The 22,079-nt window shown below is 42.2% G+C and overlaps 1 protein-coding gene across 3 annotated transcripts in view; it reads right to left on the bottom strand.

Moving 5' to 3' along the window:
- OTULINL (OTU deubiquitinase with linear linkage specificity like) overlaps window positions 1–22,079 on the bottom strand; it is a 296,600-nt gene that overhangs the window by 228,826 nt on the left and 45,695 nt on the right. Inside the window, exon 2 of one of the 3 annotated variants that reach the window (XM_085605969.1) lies at window positions 5,018–5,112. The exons of the other annotated variants lie outside the window; for them this stretch is intronic. Coding sequence (XP_085462095.1) covers window positions 5,018–5,081 — 64 coding nt within the window. The 5' untranslated portion in view covers window positions 5,082–5,112. The remainder of the gene's footprint in view (window positions 1–5,017; window positions 5,113–22,079) is intronic. 3 annotated transcript variants of the gene reach the window in all.

Below are 22,079 nucleotides of genomic sequence, written 5' to 3'. Positions count from 1 at the left end.
ATGGAGTGAACGAAGGGCATAAATATTTAAAGGGATTAATGAGAAGGTTATTTTGGAAACACGATCCAGACTACCAGCTTGACATATCGTCTGCACATTCACACATGTAGCCTAAAAATGTAGCAGCCCAAAAAATATTAAGCAGAATCCACAAAACATGTATTACAAAGGTTGATAGAGAGGGCATAAAATTATAACATGTCTATTACAAGTGATGAACAATACAATCTCAAAGAGGGAGTATGACAATTTTGACAAGCCCACAGCCACTAACCGCTCACCGAACTATAGCCTAAACTCATGACCGCATAAAATGTGAGTGGTAGTTGGTTAAAAAACACCATACATTCCCAAGGAAGAAATCACTAGCAATAACCCAAACCAAGGTTGACTTGTTGCAAATAGAATAGCTTCACACTACGAATTTTAATAATAAACCACAAACCTATCGCAGGGTAAAAATATCCCAAATTTAATAGGCAAAAACATGGAGGCCAGCCATTAAACAGATACATGCACAGGTAAATAACAATTTTTTAAAATATATAAGTAGAACAGATAGATTCTTAATGGAACTAATACAGAAACTAACATTCCTCACTTATAAATGTAGATCCTACAAACACCAACCACACACATGGGACAGCCAAGTCAAAGTGCGCAAGAATCAATTAGAAATTATGGGAAGTTATGTGATAAAACAATTCCATCTTCTACAAAAATCACATGTTAAATATCCACGGAGAATAAACACTGGCTCAAACTCACAGACCGGCATCACAACCAGAATCAAACAAGCACTGGCAATGCCAACAGGTCTGGCTTATAAATGAAAGTGCCTCTTATGTCACTGATGGGTTTAGGCCCTCAACAAGTCATCAAACATGAACTCTGTCACTCTTCCTTGCATTAATACATCTAATCATCCATCCCCTAAGGTCTACAAACTATCCTGACCTCCCAGCCCTGAAAACTACTCCGAGCCTCCAGCCTTGAAAACTACCCACCCAAATCTTACAAACTACCCCCCAAAACCGGGCCCCAGTTACCTCACCGCATCCTCTCCCGATCCTTCCTGCTTCCGCCCAGCAGCAGCTAGATCGTGCACTGCCATAACCACGCATATGTATGGTTAAGGCAATAGTGATAGCGCTGGTGTTGCCAGAATATGCGCGGCTTCCCGCATTGTTCCAACAGTTTCCCATATCACAGCCTTCACAGAAACATGATTCAGAGGCAACCAAATCCCCACAATGAATGACTTGCTTCCAGATCGTATAAACTGATCCAAAAATATAGCTACCGAGAGAGGAGGCAGTTTGTGCATGGCAATCTTAAGTGAATGCCATCACTAAGTGAACAAACCCTTTGCGAAGTAGCTTGTGATGCCAGAAAGAGACACACACATCATTTGCACTTATAGCCATATACAATATACAAACCCTCCTTGGAGGAGATCCTCGACCTGATGCTTGACCTACAGATACTGGCTGGGTAAATATTTATAACATGGTACTTAAGACTATGGGTGCACGTCTACAAAAGTAAGTGGGGAGTTTACATATTTCGGAAAGAGATCCTCTAAGGCATTACCCAACTATCAAATGACCGTTTGATGCCTTGCTAGTGAGGGATTTTACATCATACAAGTGCCCATAAACAATAACAGTAACAGAAAGACTGAACACACTCTTGATCTAATTTCATCACTAAAATTAGTAATCTGAAAGGTAACCATTACATTTGGTTAGGCTACTCTCAGTTTACCATCCACTGACTGTCAGCAAACTGGAACCACTTTACTGGTTTGGGTTAGACAACTTAAAGTCCAGCCCCATAATAATTACGACAATGTCCAAACTAGACCAAGAAGCATTGACAACCTAGAAGAACGCGTATGGGCTCACTACTGCCACATAATCAAAATAGTAGATGAAATGGTCACCACAAGAATTAAAAAAGAAAGAATACCCCCAAGTCAGCCACAGAAATGTACACCATAGTTTTTCAACATGAAAAGAAGGGCAATGAACCTGGAGTGAAGGTGCCTACTGTGCCGCGGTAATGCAGGCAAATGCTATTGCAAGATGTACCGGAGGGCTTACTGCAGAGCACAGGGCAGTATAAAGGGCAGAGAGGAAATACCCTCCTGTATTGCCAAGGCAATGCATCATTTGAGGGTAATGTAAACAGTCCAGAAAGTTTGAAAATACACCTACTGCAACATCTCAACAGTTTGAAAGCCTCTTGTCTTTCGTTAAACATGAAATAAGGACACATGGAGAGCAGGTAAGAGAAACCCCAAAAAATGAACCAAATATCCGCCCCAATCCCACTTCCTTCACTGTCTTCCATCCTTTTACCTTTTAATCTCTGCAAGTAGAGCGGCTAAGGAGCCAGCAGACAACATCGATTAATCGATACATAACTCAATTAATCAAAATTACCAGTAGAGTCTCTTTTCAGTCTCTTATCAATAAATTCTACCGAATATTTACCTCTAAAATCATGGACCACAATGTTCAAGGAATATTGGCTGAACGTATGAAGTTTGTGATGGTTACATTCTCCTGGAAAACCATAGGACACCCTAAACACCTCACTAATTACAGGCCAATTTTCAGTCTCCTTCATTTAAAATGGAAAATATAAGAAAAATTCGGCAATATTAGGAAACAAGATGACGAACAGCACTAGCTACTCCACAACAGCAGTCAGAAAAGCGTATCACACTTCACCCATTTGCAAAGCATGTATCTTTCACATGCATCTGATATTTTCAAATAGTATTTACCCAACAACCTGGCAGCAAGGGATTAATTTCGCCGTGAAGTAAAATTGCATTGAAGAGGCCTTCTGACTATCAGGGTTGTTTCTCTGTGTAAAGTCACCGTAACACTATATATGTGTGGCATTAAACATTTTCCCCCTGGTGTGGTCAGGAAACAAATTGTGACGCTTTGCACTGTATTAAAAAATGACTTAACGTACATGTATTAGTAAAGCTGCTGTCCATAAAGTGGGGTTGGGCCACATTTATTTTCACTGGCATGCCATAGGTACATATAGTTTTACTTAAAGCACATACGAACTCAAGTGATTCTAAAGATCGCAAAGGTAATACCTAAGTCGAATGGTTTAAACACACGACATCAACATATTTTCCTTTATGAAAACACTCAGTGGTTGCAAACAAGAGCACACATAAATGAGATGGATGCATAAGAGCAAGTAGTGCAGAAGATGCAAGCAAGTTCAGTCTGGCATCTGGCTCCATTTATTTTATTTGACTTTGTTTTGTTAAAAATATTTATAGAGTGCACATACACCATACGGTTTCTTGGTGCTAAGTAGAAGAGGTAGCCTGCTGCTCGTTAGATCATTCATATGCCTGAGAGAACTACCAGTTTTTAATAGTCTCCTGAAATGAGAATAACTTGATGAGGATCTGATGTTAAAGGGAAGTGAATTCCAAAAATGTGGGTCAAGGCTGCAAATCGAGATCCGCCTAGTCTCTTCCGTTTAAAAGTGGGAATTACCAAAAGGATCTGATGGGAACTGATGGGATGATCTGGGGTGGGGGCATATAATTCTGGATAAGAGTGGAAACAAATTCCGGGCATGTGCCATGGAGGGATTTTAAAATGAGGCATCCAACCATGAGACAATATTGGCCCCAGTGACCCAATCCTCAGGGATCCACATCACTCATAGAATTGGAGAGGGGTGTCCTACACCCTCCCTGAGCAGATATCTAGCCTGGGGGACCGCATACCCCAGGGATTGCTGCAGTTTTAGAAGAAGAGGGGGTGCTGGGCCCCCACCCTGAGCCATTTTCTGGCCATGGACACAATCCTACAGGCTGCTTCTGAGGTACTGGACCCCAACATGTGAGCCACTGTTAGCTCCCTGCCAGCCAGAGCGTGGGCAGGGTGACTGCATTGATCTCACCTGGCAGAAGCAGAGAAACTTCCATCAGGCAGGATCAGACAGCATTTTCCCTGCCCATGCTCTGGCAGGCAGGGAACAAAGGTTTGTTCCCCTGGTGGAAAAGCTGATCTCTCTGGGGGGAGCATGCAAAACAATGAAACAGCGAGCCAACGCACCAGTCACACCTCCCTCCTTGTCCCCCCAAGATAAGTCTAAATATATAATATATAGAGAACAATGTTGCGTGCACATCCACTGCACTCGCTGTTTCAAAGGTGAGTTCTCCAAAAGATCAAGAAAGTTTAGCAAGTAAATGTAGAGTGCACAGCACAATCTCAGAATTCTACAAAGAATTAGTCCATTCTTTTCATTAGGCACCCCAGGTAAACATTAACTTCCATAGAAATGGCACAGAACAGCCAACGCGTTTTGTCCACTGCATGTGGACTTCACCAGGGCTGCAAAAACATACAAATATATAGAGTATATAATATATAAAAAAGAAACGAGCAATACAACATATAAACATGACAGTTAAAAATACCATACAAAATAGACTAAAAAATAGACTTTTTCAAAGTCCATGAAGGGAGAGAAAGGATTAGAACATATGAGAGAGAAGAGTATAAAAACACCACATGCAGACCAGCTATCACAAAATTATTCATGAGTACTTGTTACTTCAACCCTGGGGGAGCAAACAGGAGAAGCCAGCTCCCGCCAGAACCAAAAAGAATGGTGGCAGGGACGCAGGGGCCATGGCCTCCACAAGCAGCCCCCATGGCTGCACAGCAGTGGGTTTCACGTGCTGCCTAGATTTAAATGTAAAAACACATGGCAGTGCTAGAGTGAACTCTTCTTGCTGCCTTAAAAATAAAAAAAGGTGAGGAACTCAGGTCATAGCAGTGCATATAAAATGACCAGAGAAGCAGCTCTTTTCATATTCACTGCTGGGATAGTGCCCCATATTAAGGGGGCTCCACAAATCATTTATTTTAATGATGTCGGAGACTGCAGTATGTGCAGCACCCCAGCAACATAAAAAAAAACAGCAAGTCATTAAATCGATGACACCAGATGAACTAACCATATTCTTTTAAAGGACTCCAACCTGGAGCTCTATGCTCTTCACCTGGAGTGCAGAGCACCATTGTGGTGGGTTCTATGTGTTCATTTTGTGGCCTGAAAGATGTAAAAATAAAAAACACTTTTCAATAGGATGTTGAAAAACGTTTAACAAAGTTTTATTATTTTTGAAACAATCACCTTTTAAAACATTGCTATGTGTTAACTTATAACACATTGGTGATTTTATAACAAACAATAGCCACACACAGTCAGTCATGCATGCCCATGGCCTTTGTGCCCAATGTCTGGCAACAGGTCAGACCCTGCGCCAAACCCCAAGATGGACATGGTGATGGAAATCTTACTCCACATTAAAGAAAATCTTAGAAATTCACTGAAAAAAACAAAGTTTAAAGTGATGTTATAGTTAGCTGAAAACAGGACTGTAACATCTGAAATGACATAATTGATGACAACACTGTGAATGAAGGGGGTGTGAATTATAGTTATTTTAGGGCACAAGTTATAGTTATCGGAGATAAATGGTGAATTTGAGAGGTTGTTAGTTTGAAACGGTATGTTTAAATGATTAATCTGTCACTTTCACCTAACTATAATGGCACATTAACCTTTGGTGTTTTCAGTGAATTTTTAAATTTAAGGTAAGATTTAATTACAATTCCTAACTATAACGTCAATTTAACCTTTGTTTTTTCCAGTGAAAATAAAAGTATATTATATTATATATATATATATATATATATATATATATATATATATATATAGCACTGACTTGTTTGGCGGCATTTCAGAAAGTCAGTTTCATGACGCAACGCGTCATGCCGTATGCCAAAATAAATGAGCACTTCTCCTGGTGACTCGTGTGTGCTCAAACTTCATTCTTGCAAGGGAGTCTGGTCTTGATATATATATATTATATATTTTACCTACTGGTGCTCGCCAGTAGGTAGTTATAGTTAGGACCTAGTTTCCATAGGAAGCGTTTTTTCTTTTGCCAATTTCTTTGGCACCGTTTGACGAATCTTTGCGAAATTTTCAAAACAATTGGCCCGCTCGGGTCAGCTCCTGTCTTGAAAGTTTCGGGGTGATTTGTTAAGCAGGGACTGCCAGCTGGGAAAGTGGGGGCATTGGGGCTCCCCCATGGTCCCCAACAGTGAGGCCAGGCCCTGGGGGATGGGGTACCTGGGGCCAGAAGTGGCCCTGGAGGGGGACCACACAGCCCTCGTCCCCTGTAATTAAATATTTAAAAACAATTTAAAACAGAAAGGCCGACCCTGGGGGATAGGGTCCACAGGGCCATAATTGGCCTCTGGAGGCAGGCCACGCTGCCCCCTCCCATAAAATAAGAAATATTTTTAAAAGAAACTGACAACTCGCCGGAGGCCCTGCCCCCTCCCTGCAGCACTCTGAAAACGCGCCCCCTGGTGCATTCTAAGTTGAGGAATTAAGTCCCCTTGAATACTGAGGGTCCCTGGGGGCCAACTAGCCCACCAGGTACCTCCACTAAATGCCACACAGCTGGATTGCAGAGAAGTGGTCCGATGCCACGCCCCTTTCTACACCACTCCGCAAACGCACATCTTGGCACACTGCTGGTGGGGCGATTAGGTCTTCTTGTGTCCTGAAGATCTCAGGGCACAAGTGGACTTCATTCCCGTAGCAGCAGTGCACAAGGAGCCGCGTTTGCAGAGTGGTGCAAAAAGGCAGCGTGGCCTAAGAGCACTCTCAGAAGTCCAGCTGTATGGAGCTTACTGGAGGAAACAGAAGTGTTTGCAATGTAATAGGTTTCGCAGTTGATAGAGTTAGCGCTATTGGCGTTGTAAATGTAAACGTTTTTTGCTAATGTTTTTTGGAGTGGAGTGGATGTATATTGTGTGTAATGGAATTATATGGTATGTTGTGCAGTGAAATTATGTGGATAGAAAGTATGTGGTATTTAGTGTATAGGATTTATGTAGAGTGGGATTATGTGTTATGGAGAGTAATTATGTAGTATGGTAGTCTGTGTTGTGGAGTGGCAACCTCGGGTTTAGTCTTCCTCGTTTCCATAGAAACTCAACTATGAACTCAGTGAGACAAAAAAAGAAGTAATCACTGAGGAGCACTTGTGGACCTAGTCAGAGGTATGAGCAGGGCCACTGGAATTATGCGACTGTTGGGCTGCACCGACTTTCGCACAATTATAAATTTTCTGCATTAGCCACATAATTTATTATCTGCTCCCTAATCTGCAGATTTGAACAAAAAAGGCATTGTTTCTAGCTCAAACGGCTCAAATGTTACCAAAAATGCAGCAACAAGTGTTACAGCGTGGTGGAAGGCCCTTTGCACCTAGAATGGTCATCTGTTACTTATTGCTAAATGTGGGTGTTAAATTGGTACTAATGGTGTGCAAGCCACTCTTGCTTCCTTCTCCGCCTCTCTTGCCTCTTTCTGCATTTCTGTTGCCTCTTTCTGCAGATTTCTTTTTTATTCTGCACTTCTCTTGCCTCTTTCTGCAAATCTCTTCTAGTTTCTGCACCTATCTTCCCTCTTTCTGCACGTCTGTTGCCTCTTTCTGCACCTCATTTGCTTCTTTCTGTACCCCTTTTACGTCTTTCTGCACCCTTTTTGCCTCTTTCTGGATCTGTTACTTCTTTCTGCACTTCTCTTCCTTCTTTCTTCACCTCTCTTGCTCTTTATGCACATCTCTTGCTCTTTATGCACCTCCCTGGCTTGTTTCAGCCCCTCTGTTGCTTTTTTTCTGCAGATCTCTTGCATCTTTCTGCACCTCACTTGCCTCTTTCAGCACCTCTGTTGGTTCTTTCTGCACTGCTCTTGCTTCTTTCTGCACCTCACTTGCCTCTTTCTGCACTTCTCTTGCTTCTTTCTACACCTCTGTTGCTTCTTTCAGCAATTCTCTTGCCTCTTTCTGCACTTTTCTTCCTTCTTTCTGCACCCCCTGTCTCTTTCTGTACCTCTCTTGCCCCTTTGTGCACCTCTTCTGCCTCTTTCTGCATCCCTCTTGCCTCTTTTTGCACCTCTGTTGGCTCTTTCTGCACTGCTCTTGCTTCTTTCTGCATCTCACTTGCCTCTTTCTGCACTTCTCTTGCTTCTTTCTAAACCTCTCTTGCTTCTTTCAGCAATTCTCTTGCCTCTTTCTGCAATTCACTTGCTTGTTTCTGTACCTCTTGTGCCTCTTTCAGCACCTCTGTTGCCTCTTTCTGTACTTCACCTGCTTCTTTCTGCACCTCACTTTCAGCACCTCTGTTAATTGTTTTAGCACCCCTCCTGCCTCTTTCCGCATCCCTCTTCCCTATTTGTGCAACTCTCTTGCCTCTTTCTACACCTCTCTTCCCTCTTTCTGCACCACTCTTGCCTCTTTTAGCACCTCCGTTGCTTCTTTCTGCACTCCACTTCCTTCTATCTGCACCCCTTGTGCCTCCTTCTACACCTCTGTTGCCTCTTTGTGCACCTCTGTTGGTTCTTTCTGCACTGCTCTTGCTTCTTTCTGCAACCCACTTGCCTCTTTCTGCACTTCTTTGGCTTCTTTTCTAAACCTCTTGCTTCTTTCATCAATTTTCTTGCCTCCTCTGCACCTCTCTTGCTTGTTTTTGCACCTCTCTTGTGTTTTTCTGCAACTGTAACCTCTTTCTGCACTCCACTTGCTTCTTTCTGCACCTCTCTTGCCTCTTTCGGCACCTCTGTTGCTTCTTTCTGCACTTCTCTTGCCTCTTTCTGCACCCTTCATGCCTCTTCCAGCACCTCTGTTGCTTCTTTCTGCTCTTCTCTTCCTTCTTTCTGCAACCCTTGTGCCTTCTTCTGCACCTCTGTTGTTTCTTTCTGCACTTCTCTTGCCTATTTGTGCACCCCTCCTACCTTTTTCTGTACCCCTCTTGCCTCTTTTTGCACCTCTGTTGGTTCTTTCTGCACTGCTCTTGCTTCTTTCTGCACCCCACTTGCCCCTTTCTGCACCCCTGTTTCTGCATCTTTCCTGCCTATTTATGCACCTCTCTTGCCTCTTTCTGCGCCTCTGAGTTAGAGGTAGTTTTAATCCCCCTGCTCTATTATATACTAGGGCCTTATAGGGGACGTCATGTCAATCACAGGAGTACCCCAACCCATAGTGTACCCTAGTGTATGTAAGTGTCTTTCAGCATAGCACTGGCTCCGGGCCTGGTTAGTCAGAGTCAGTTACCACCAGTACCAGTAAGTAATAAGTTGGGGGCACAGGATGACTTCGGCAGCAAGGCCTTTTTCTGCACCTCTGTTGGTTCTTTCTGCATATCTCTTCTTTCTGCACTTTTCTTCATCTTTCTGGACTCCTGTTGCCTCTTTCTGCATTTATCTTGCTTCTTTCTGCGCCTTTCTTCCTCTTTCTTCACATGTCCTACCTCTGTAGGTATAGATAGAAATTATCATTTAAAATACCTTTGAAATTCACCGAAAAAAAACGTAGGTTTCAGGGACGTTATAGCTAGAAATTAACATTTAAAAAAAACATAGAAGTTCGCTGAAAAAGCCATAGGTTTCAGGGACGTTATAGTTAGTTGAACATTTCACTTGTACAAAACCAGAGAAATTCAGCTGTTATAGTTAGTTGAGCTAACTATAACTCGTGCCCCCACAATGCACTGCTGATGTCATCAGTGATGTCATTTGAGATGTCATCAGTGATGTCATCAGTGATGTCACTGACCATGTCATGATGTAATATGCAACGCCATCAGCAGTGCATTGCGGGGGCGAGAGTTATAGTTAGCTCAACTAACTATAACGGTGGAATTTCTCTGGTTTTGTAGGAGTGAAATGTCCAACTAAACCTATGTTATTTTCAGTGAATATTTATATATATGTAGAAAAGATTGCGCCAAGCCCAAAATCCTTTTAACGTGGTTTATTCAATCCAACAGCATATGGCAAACATTGCCCGATGCGTTTCGGAACAGCCGTTCCTTTCTCACGGGTCAATCAGACATTTGTTTTTCCATGTGATATAGTGCAAATAATATAGTAAACAGTGAAAAGGGACTACTTTGTTGCCTTAAATGTGTAGTCAAAACGGCATCCATTTTATAATGGCTAGTTTGTATCACTTAATGCATTCTTTCAAATGAAAGCAGAGTTCATGTTTTCAATTAGATCAACAAAACCAAATATACATACGTGATTGTTCTGTTTTTCCTAAAAAATCAATTTATATTGATACATTTCCATGAAAATCATTTTTCGTAAAAAGGGGAAAACATACATTTCTGTATTTTCAACAATTCAGCCCCATTGGGCCCAAATGTTTTCTTACAACATTACATGCTCTTTCTATTGTTCATCAATTTTGCCCAAGTGGGCCAATAACAAATTTATTATGCATAATTCAAAATTATGAAATAACACCGTTCATGGTAGCTCATTCTGTATTTCTCCATAACAAGGCATTTACTCCGTCTCCTAAAAGATAAAATCAAGTGCACTGATCAATAAATGATCTATCTCCTTATTTAAAAACACGAACAGTCATAATCTAGAGGCAATCATGTGAGATTTAATTCTAAAAACAGCAACTTCTTCCTATGGAATGTTGATCTACTTATCCTCAGCCTAAATGCACTGATAACTCCTCATCCTTGTTGATGCCCTCTGGGTGCATAGTCTCATACTTTATAATCATTCTGGATAAGTAGATCAACATTCCGTAGGAAGAAGTTGCTGTTTTTAGAGTTACTGAATTGTAGAGCTGTGCCTCAGGAATACAATTTAAGGTTATTCTTGAGGCAGTCAGGGCTAATTCCATGAAGTGCTTTGAATGCAAAGCACAGAACCTTAAAGACAATACACCGGTCAATAGGCAGCCAGTAAAGCTTAATTAAGGCCTGGGTTGCTGATTCAAACCTGGGGATGTTAAAGAGCATCTTTGTCGCAGTGTTTAGCATTGTCTCAAGTTGTTTGTGATCCCTGCTGTACATTTTGGAAAAGACCATTGCAATAGTCTAGTCTTGCTAGAACTAGAGCAGTCATCACAGTCTTTAACAAGTCTAAGGGAATCTAGTGTGCGATTTTCTTTATTATTCTCAGAATTAAAAAAGAGGATGAGATTACTAATTTAGCTTGCTCTTTATATGTGAGCTTGTCATCTATAAGAATGCCCACATTTTTTACCTTTTTTCCGGGTACATGTAGATCCCTAAGAACATGAGGCCACCAAGAAGTGGACCAAAACGAAACATTGTTCCCGAAAAGTATCACTTATATTTTGGTTGAGTTTAACTTCAGACAATTGTTGCTCATCCAGTTGCTGACTGCTGCCATGAAGTTGCAAAATGACTCAGCTGTGTTTTGGATTCCATTGGTGACTGACACAATTATCTGTGTGTCATCAGCGTAGTTCACCAATTAAAATTGTAAGGACTTTATCAGACTGGCCATGGGGGAAACACAGATATTGAAGAGAGTCAGGCTCAATGATGAGCCCTGTGGAACCCCACACTGTAGAACAAACGGCCCCGACATGAATCCCTTGAGAGTTACCGCTTGAGTCCTGTCAGTAAGAAATGAGTGAAGAAGTGCAATGGCCTTGCCTTTAACCCTGATTACTCGCAAACGGTCAATCAGACAAAAATGATTGACCATATCGAAGGCTGCAGACAGGTCTAGTAAGATAAGGGTTGCTCTGCCGCCCTTATCTAAGGATGAACTAATTTCCTCAGTGGCCACAAAAAGCTAAGTTTCTGTGATGTGGCCACGCCTAAAACCAAACTGAGTTTTATCAAGGTAGTCATTTGTTTCTATATATTAAGACAGATAGATATTCATAGCTCTCTCTGCTAAATATATATCACAGAGTGGCGGTAGCCACTCAGTAGTTATAGTTAGGGTGACCAGAGATAGGGATTTTTCAGACTTTTATCTGTTAATAGCTTTGCACCCGTTTTACACATGTGTGAAAAACTTTGCAGACCTGTTGCCCCCCATTCATTTTGGGAGGACTGAAAGTTTTGAAGTTTGGCCAAAAGGGTTCAAAGAAAAAAGGGGGGTGCCCCAAAACGGGGTTGAAATTCAAAGCATTTTCCATATACTTTTATATTTTTCCGTAGTGCGAAAAACGTCAGCTTAATTTTAGGAGATTTGGTAGTATTATATATTGGGGGCGCAGTTGATTCTGTAGTTCAGGGAAGTAAAGTAAGTATTTTTTTAACTTAAGGTTTTTCAACTTAGTGAAATCTTATAGCGCAGTACTATTAGCTGCCCAAGTTTCACTCAAAATCTGGACACAAGTGTGCATGATAACATTTATATAAATCACTTTTCATGACGCCTGATTACACAGTTAGATCTCGTGAACACATATTTTCCAAAGGAAAAATAGGCAGGCGCATGAGAAATTATTGAAGAATGCAAGTGTGGAAAGAGATTGGTTGCGTATGAATAAATGTGAAATAAAATATACAAATGACTCCACAATGAAAATCAAATACTATCATCTTTGGCTAGTTTCTGACGCAGAGAAGCTAATACTACAGTGCTCTCTTCTCCCGATTGCAGATAAGCAACCATCTTTTTCCTGAGCACTGGCTCTAAAGTCACAAATATGGTATAGATTATATAATAAACCATTTGGGGGCTTCTCTTACCCACTTAACATTTTCCAGACCTCCTATTTGAAACAATACTACTTAACCATTAGCTGATGTTATTATAGAGATACTCCACACCTGCAATTCAGAAAATATTGCCCTGGTGCATTTCCAGAACCTGTAGTACAGTCTTTGTTAACTCCTTCAAATGTGCTTGATTACAAGCACCTGGCTAACAGTTGAGCAAGTGCAAATTTTAGTGGAAAGTGTGAAAACATGGTCATATTCCAGCTATAAATCTAAATCCAGACCTAGTGCAACCTGACGGTTTTCTGCCCACAAAAAGCAATATTCCATAATGTGTGCTTAAGGGTGGGTTCTAATAACAGCAGACAGGCACAGACAGCTTGCTTGTCTGGTGGCTTAGCGGATTCATACATCCACTGCCAGGATGTGTGTTTAACTGTTTGGTTTCAGGTTCAAATCCCAGGTGGTCTATTGGATCTTTGAGCCTTCTAATGCCGCAAAAGTAGCTGTATTGAGTTGGGTGACAAAAATCATCTAAGTACCAAGGGATCACTTTGACAAAGAACATTCACTTCACAGTGAGATCGCTTTGTTAAAATTATCATGTTGCCATATCCATGGCGATTGATACCCTAGACTCCAATGCCATCTTGAACATCATGTGGATGTGGTCTGTACAACAAGGATTCTATATTTCCAAATCTGTTTGTGGGAACAGCAGGTCTAGAGCGGTCATCCCAGACATTATAATTAACAAGGATAGCTATGCTTTGATACCAAAGAAGAATTAGGGAAATACACTGGGCAATAATATAGAAAAGGTTGATTATGTTAAAATGGAGTCTGTGAAGCAACAGGACATGCTCTCGGTGTTCACACATGAGACACTACACATCATCAACAATACATCAATATTAAAATCATTCTTCAAATTCAGATGTTTCGACACAACATGATTTAAGCAGATGTTCACAGGTATCCTGCTTGCGTCGTTTTGGGAATGCTTCAGCGCTCTTTAGAAAACCAAATGATTCCTGCCACAGGGCTACGGGCACAATCACATCATAACCTGGTGTCGGTCAGGTCCAATCTTGCACCTACAATGACATTGTGGGTTTGATGTGTGTTGTACAAAAAATTGAGTTTCAGTAGCATGCAATTCCACATGCACTACAGTTAGGATAGAATGGGTATGATGTTAGTATGTTTAGTTTGCTGTTTTGAGAACAAGGAGAAAGGCCTTAGGAAGTTGTGTGGCATGTTCAAGTGAGGCTCGGTTCAAAAATCTTTATTCGATTCATACAATGAATCATAAAAGCACAAAGTTAAAAAACATAATACACAAATAAGGTGATCCATCCATAAAATAAAAATTACAATTCAAAAAAAATCCATCATACAGCATAAATACAAATCCAATGGCAAAGCACAGTTCTACAGCTAATTTATCCATAGCGTTTCCTAATCTGAAGTGAAACTCTTATAAAATTTAACATGGCACAGCAAGTATCAACAGAAGATAATGACAGCAAATAATCATAGCCTTCTTTATAAGTGCATGGTTGCCGCCCCTTCAGGACAGGTTTAATAAATCTAATCCTAGGATCTTGATATAAGGAGCAAAACAGGACAACATGTATAGTACTTTGGCTAACTCTGTCATTACAGGGACAAGGGGGTAGCTGCTCACACCAACCCCCTTGTTTAGGAAAGGCGAAAAGAAAATGGAGGGTATTTAGCCTAAACCTCGTGAGATAAAACCGCCATTGGACATTAGTTGTAAAAGTTAAATAAAATTGATGCTGTAACTTAGGTACATAGCCAATAGGGCCTCCCAGACACCGTGAGCCTAAAAACTTCCAGTAATTTGACTTAATTTGGGTTTTTATGTTTCCCTGGATGTTTGCAGGATTTTCATAAACATGACCCAAACCTATCTTATTCAACATGTCCCTGACGTATGACAACCAGGGGATCTTGTTTGCATTATCCAGGCTCAAGCAGTCTGAGAGAATTTCTCTCGAGAGCTGCAAATCGTCAGATAACCATATTTTGCCCCATAATAATAGGGGTGACAGACGAATGATGTCAGTCACTTTGGTCATTCCCATTTCATTATGACAGAAGCTATTCGATGAACCCGATGGAATCAGTAATACCCGTTTTAGGAATTTATTTTCCATCACTTGTACCACTGAGGGGTTTTCGGTCCCCCATACTCCTGCCCCGTAGGTAGCCACAGATAAACATTTAGATATATAAAGAGTTTTAAGGTGCGCAACAGGTTTTTGACCCAACTTACCACAGAAGCGAAAAAGACCTTCTATGGAGCGGGTAGCACTCTGGGCTCGAGCCTTCATTAAAGGAGCCCAACTTAGTTTGCTATTGAAAAGATTTCCAAGGTAATTAAAATTCTCCACCCTTTCAATAGTAGAGTGATTCACCACAAATTTTCTAGGTTTTGTTCCTTTAGGACCACAGACCATTGCAAAAGATTTTCCAAAATTTACCTTCAGGTCAAGATCCAGCATGAAGGTGTTAAAGGCATCTAGGCACAACTGCAAACTGTTTCCAGTGAGGGTCATTAAAACAGTATCGTCTGCATATGAGAGTATAGGAATACTCCTACCGTTTACCTTAGGAAAATCACAACAGTGGTCCAACAAGTACTTTTCTAGTCCATTTGTGTATACTAGGAACAAGAAAGGCGCCAAAATGCAACCTTGACGCACCCCCTCAGTTGAGGGAATAGGTTTAGTTGTTTCCCCCCCAGGTCCAAATCTTATAGCCACGGACGTTGCTGCGTGTAGTCTGCGGAGAAGTGTCACCAGGGGTTCTTCGAAGCCCATATCGTCCATCATCTGCCACAGCCTGCTTCTACAAACAGTGTCAAAGGCGCTTGACAGGTCCATGAAGGCAAGGTAAATTGCAGAACTCCTTGCCTTCATGTACTTGCCAATAATTAGCGCCAAATTCAGGCACTGCTCAACTGTCCCCTTCCCACTTCTGAATCCATACTGGGAGTTCACAATTAGACCAACAGAGTCAGCCCATGTTTCTAATCTGGCCAAAATAACCCTCCCCAATAGTTTACATGATGCATCGATCAAGGATATAGGGCGATAGCATCGGGGATCACACCTATCGCCCTTCTTGAAAATCGGCACCACCACTGCCACCTTCCACGATACAGGGATGCGACCAAGAACAACAGCCCTAAAAACATTCAGTAATAAAGGTGCCCAAGCTTCAATATTATGTTTAAAAAAGTCTAAAGGGACGGCATCAGGGCCCGGGGCTTTTAATGATATGCCCTTCCTCAAAGCTACTTCAACCTCTTCCAGTGTAAGTGAAGAGCTAAGAAGCAAAGCTGAAGATGGTACCACCAAATCCCCTACATCATCCAACAAATCCGAAAGTAATAATGCTTTGGGATTAAAGATTTTACCAAAGTGAACTTCCCAAGATTCACCAGTAATCTGCGTCAGTATACTTTCTTTGGTGTCATTTTTAAACAAGGGACGATTTACTACTTCCCAGAAGAGCCTACTATCTTTTAGCTCAGAGGCCTTCTCTAGATCGTCCCAGGCTCGATTTTTCAATTCCTGCTTCCTCTTTGTGATGGCCTCTTTATAAGCCCTTCTGGTCGATCTTATCAGTTCCTTATTTCTTGGTTTTTGTGTAAGGGCAGCTTTTAAGGATTTATGTGAGGCAGAGCATGCGGAGTCAAACCATTTAAAACACCTTAAATTCTTTTTCCCCACTGGTTTTCTAAGGTGCTCAGCCACGTGCCCACATAATTTTTCAAAACTCCCAATGACCTTGTCTGGATCAGACGTCAGAGACAGGCATGATTCGATCTCAGTTTTACAAACATTCAGAATCTCTACCTCAAGGCCTTCAGCATTTATTTTCCCCCACTTCATGGTAACTCCCTGATTTATATTATATGTTATGGGTTGCTCCCAAACCAAATGTTTTCTACTAGCAGGGGCACTCAAGGATAGCATTAAAGGATTATGATCGCTTACGGCACTTGCGATTACCTCAAGCCTATTAACATAATGAAGAAAGTTACTAGACACAAATACAAAATCAATAGTACTCATTGCACCTCTTGTTCCCTGAAAGGTTGGTATTGGCGATATATTTGGGGCAGCCCAGGGCTCTACCATACATAAGTCATTTAGAATAATGATATTATTTAAAGCGTCCCCCTGGGGCGTGTGTTTAAAATGCATCAAGGGCTGTTCATTTAGATCATTGATACCACAGACATTGCAGCCACCAAATTTGCACAGTGTACAATTAAAATCACCAACCCAAATAACTACTAATAAAGCTCGATCACTACGAGCCTTACATATTGCTTCCTCCAAACTCTGGATTGTAGATACATCATTTCTATCAAAGACATTATGGTACCAATTAATTAACAACACGGGCTCTGGGAACAAATTTTCCAACAAGAGCAACTGGTACCAAGGAGTATCCACTATTTTTGAGGTTATCAGGTTCTTTAGTTTGATGGATAGAGCTGTCATTAACCCACCCCTTGCCCTCCCAGCTAGTGATGGGACCGCCAAAACATTAAAAGATTGAAAACCATCAATTTCCCCACCCACTCTGCTCCATGTCTCCTGAAAGCACAGGATATCCTGACCACCCACATGCTCCAGCCAAGCTTCATCCTCCGTTCTACCCGCAAGACCTGCAATATTCCATGAGATTAGACACAGCCCAGGTTCCCCTAGGCTATTGTCCACAAACTTTATTGGAGTTTCCAGGTCAGGCCCAGTAATTGGTGGGTTTAGCTCACAGGCTAAGTTGCTAACAGTTTGACTATCCGAACGCATATTAGGTTGAGCATTGTGGTCGAAAGCGTCCACCACCTGGTTATCCTCCTGCCTTATCCCCCCGTTTTCCCCCATGACCAAATCTGTGGTAGATAAAATGCTTTCCTTTTTCTTGTCTAATGGTCAATCTAAACCCTCCATTCCCACCAGTGGGTCAAATCGGTTTCTTAATGGAATATTGTTATTTGGCATCCACCCTAGGTATTCCTCCCCCTGGAATCTCCTTCTTGATTGGTCATAGGGGGTTTGCCCAAAATTTTTGAAACTTGTTGGCCCCATGAAAGATCCATCACCCTGGAACCACAAACCAGGATGATTTTGAGGGGGTCGAGATATAGTATTAATCTGAGTCCATCCAGAGTAATTATTACCCTGCACTCTCGACCCAGGAAAGCGAGGGTTAGGGGGAAGATGATGCAAGTTGGGATAAAAATATTCAAGACCTATACATTGAATATCCCCCATTCTAGCAAACCTTGCTTTGTTACAGATTAAGTCCTTGACCCACCTGTCCCTAAAATTAATTAGGATACAATCCCCCTCTAAATCCTTCTTGCTTGGGCCAACCCAAGGGACCCTTCGTACGTTTAATATTTTTGTACTAGAGGCTGGGGGGAGTGGTCTATTGTTGTTGAGCCAGAATATGACTTTATTTGATAGGTCCTGATTTGATTCATGTTTATTTGGTGCGACCACCGGGACACCTGTCAGGATGGCCATAAAAGGTGCAGATTCGGGGGGTATATTCACACATATTGGTTTACTTGGAGGTGCCATTTCATCCAGAACTAATGGGCCGCTCAGTGGAGTTTGTTTAACTTGAGATGAGGCTACTGGCTTAGATGTAATTGAGCTCGGTGCTGCTGCTATAGCCATAATCGGTATTGACTGAGAGTCCCCATCAGCCACCAGTGCAGGTCTAGTTGGGACTGATCGTACAGGGGTTCGCTGGGAATCAACAGATGCAATAGGCTGGGGCGGATTACTTGGTTTTTGAATAGAGGTTTTATGAGCCCCCTTCTTTATTTCAATACAATTCCCCTGGGCCTGTGGAAATTTGCTGTTGTTAGCCAAAATTTCCAGCGAATGTGTGTTAACTGATATTAAGTGCTCTAATTGGTCCAATTTTAGGTTAACTATTTGTGTTCTCTCAATAAGGGGTAACAAGAGATTTTTTACCAGCTTCTCAATATGTGTTAACAAAGCTTTGTTGTTGTTGTTTTGGCAGCAATGAGTCAGATCACCAGGGTCTCCCATACGTATGACCCTTCCCTTCAAGTGACCTCCCCCTCTTTTACGTTTACTAGTTTTTGTGACTTCTGGAACAGAGGCCGAAGCTTTGGATTGTAGGGAAATGGGGCCCGACAGGGTCAAATTAGGGTGTTGGATCCCATCCTCAATATTGCTCAATACAGAACAATCTTCCATTGGACCGTTCACTACATCGCCCATAGATATTTCTTGATTTTCTGAAGTAACGGCTAAGTCTGGGCTGGCTTCCAAGTCGTTTATTATGCTCTTTTCAGGAGTGACCACAGATGCAAACCGACCCAAAGATGAACGCTTCCCCGTAACTAAGTCCAGAGACAAACGCTTTTCAGTAAGAGCAATTTCCTTATCTAATATCCCCGTGGCACGGGTGATAAAATCATCTAAGGTTCCAGTGGCTTTAACACTACTTGACTTTACTGTAACCCGCCTACCCTTTCTTAGTGATGAGGACATCATAAGACTAAAAATAAGGAATAATGTGTACAATTTAAAATATAAATTAGATAAAAGTTTAAAACTTCAATTACACATTATAACTACATTCAACATCTTATCACATTGATAACTAAAACATACTTTGAGTCCTCGAATCCCGAGAGTAAGAGAAAGGGCCCGGCCCGTCCCTGTACGTCCTTGGACGGCCTTAGACGGCCCGCCCTTTGCCCGGGCTTAGCCCCGGGCGCTCCCGCGCGCTCCCGCGCTGCGGATGAGTGGCTGCTTAAGTTTGGAAATTAGGTAGGTGAGGGGGGCGTGTCGTGCAGGGAGAGCAGCCCAGGTGTAGGCAATGGGGCTCGCAGGGACTCCTGGGCAATGGAGTCCCCTGCTGCTCGCAGCCCTGTACAGATGCGCTCACCCCGGTGAAGGCAACCCAGTCCAGGCGCTCTTACGGTGTTCACTGGACGCTGCGGGACCCGGCGAGTTGTTGGGCCGGGAAAGGCAAGAAAGTCAACTGGTTAGTCCCACGTCGTTCCTCAGATTCCTTCCCTACTGCAGCTGAAAACAGAGCGTGGATTGTGTTAAGAGTCTGGATAGCTTTACCTCCCAGTGCTTCAAGCAGTTCATAGCACAAGTCTGTACAGGATGGTTAAAGAGGATGCAACAAACTAAGGGACCCAGGAAGCCCAGGTTGTGAAGCTTTCATGTCCCAGAGGTGTTGATTGGTGGTAGAACAGCCTTCCCTTCTGTAGGGTGGCTCATGAGGCCACATGTGCAGCTGGTGCTCCTAGAACAATCCTAATGTGAAAGATGGCAATACATAGGTCGTAAGACTATCCAAGAGTGTCTGGAATGACTCTTACTCCTCAGCATACAGGCCCTGCTGCCACAGATGGGTAAGCAGACCCAACACCTTCTAAGGACCGGGCAATGAACAGCAGGGAATTAGTTCCCGTGAAGGCAAACACTGCCTGCCCATCCGCCAATGGGAAGTCTCCGCCACCCCTCGAACGCCAGCCACACCAACAATATTATTTTAACAAGCATATCCGGAGAGGATAAAATATGCAAATGATAAACAGGCAGAATGTTCCTCTTTTTCACAATACCAGATCAGAACAAACAAGCTTACCTCTGGTGCACTTTTGACACATCCACTGAGCATGCCCACATTGCAGTGAAAGTCTAATGTTGAACTGTATTGTTAATTTCCATAATTTTTCCTAATACTTTTTTTAGAAAGCAGTGTTAGAGAAATCCACACCCTTATGGATCTTCAGTGACAAAAGAGACTGTTTTGATTGTAGTTATAATGGCATTGTATATATTTATTACTTAGGAGAACAATAAAGCAGTATGCAACCTAGATCATTTCACATCACTGTTAACGAAATAAGAAAAGCTTCACAATCCATGTTCTGAAAGTAATGAATGAACAGCAGGATTTACCAATGGAGGGAGAGTTGGAAATAGTTCTCTTGACAACAGCATTGATTGCGGAGAGAGGATGAAGTATGAATCAAATATATCCCCCAGATTTCTATCCTACTGGGACGTGGTAGGCATAAAGCCCAGATTTGGAGGCTACTTGAACGGGTAGCTTTCGTACATCCAGTAGTAGACTTGGCAAAGACATGAAGATACTAGTGCTTCTCGGCACTGTTCACTGAACAGATGTACACAGTCGAAACCCAGATGCACATCTGGAATGCTACAGGATGGTGGTTTAGTAAATGGAGACCCTGAGAAGTATGTAAATATTAAAAGAGAAGTGGGGAAAGGGACCACCCGTTGAGACTCTGGTTTGCACTTTATAGGAAGAGAAGACAGAAGATGCTAAATATATTTGTTGAGTATAGCTTTGAAGAAGTTAGTGAACACATTCAAGGGCCATCTCTATTACCCCTGAGCACTCCTTGAGCTTCAACAACAGGATGGTATTGTCATCCATGTCATAAGTGCTGAAAGGTGAAGGAGAATAGGAGCTTTGGTTGCCCCTCAGTCAAAGCGATGACGAGGTCTTCTGACTTTTGCCAGTGCCGAAGCTATACCCGAGAGAAGCTGCGATTCCAAGCTGGCAGGATTCATAGCTGAGTACAAGGAAACAACACTGAATCTAACAGGCTAAAAACTCACCATTCAACAATATAGGTAGAAAGTGCAAGATTAGCAGGGCATCCGAACATTCAATTCTACAATAACGCAGGGAGTGTATGCGTAACAACGCTTCACAACATATAAGTCATCAAAGAGTCCCATTAAGATAGAAAAAGAATAACCGAATGTTATTGCAATTAAGTTAAATTATATACTTTCAAAAAAAGATTGGGATATTTACAAAATAGTCACCTAAGCAAGGACAGAGACTAATTCTTGCTTTGCCCTGGTGAAACTATATATGAAACACCTGTTGACACTTCTTAGCATGTAATGAGCCATTCATGATAGTATGCATGTAACTTCTTATAAACAGAATCATGGATGCACAAAAAGAATGATAACTAAATTGCCTCTTTGCTATGAAGCAGGAATTAAAGGGGAGTGGCGAACCAACACTGCTAACTAGACGCTCCTTAACGGCTCTCCCACTGACATAAGAAATATCCTTCATTTATCCTGACCCAACGGGGGTCGTCTCTGTCCCCACATCTCCGCAGTGATGTCAACATTGGTGTGACTGAGCCATTGACCATAAAATTCGCCCTGAGGTCCTGGCCGCACCGCAACTTGGTGAAAAAACCAGACCGCGCTGGGTCCTGAGACTACGCCATCGACAGCTTTGCAATTGTGCTGGATTGATGCTGTGGCCCTGATGAGAAGAGTGTCACTGCAATAAGCCTTGCTTTCGAGGGCCCTCCAGACGCGGGTAGGGAGGACTCCCCACTGGCTGTGACAAGCGGAACGGAAGAGGCCCCAAGCG

The sequence above is a fragment of the Triturus cristatus genome, chromosome 5_1, assembly GCF_964204655.1.
Source record: "Triturus cristatus chromosome 5_1, aTriCri1.1, whole genome shotgun sequence".
NCBI lineage: Eukaryota > Metazoa > Chordata > Amphibia > Caudata > Salamandridae > Triturus > Triturus cristatus.
This window is presented reverse-complemented; position numbering and strand designations above follow the sequence as displayed.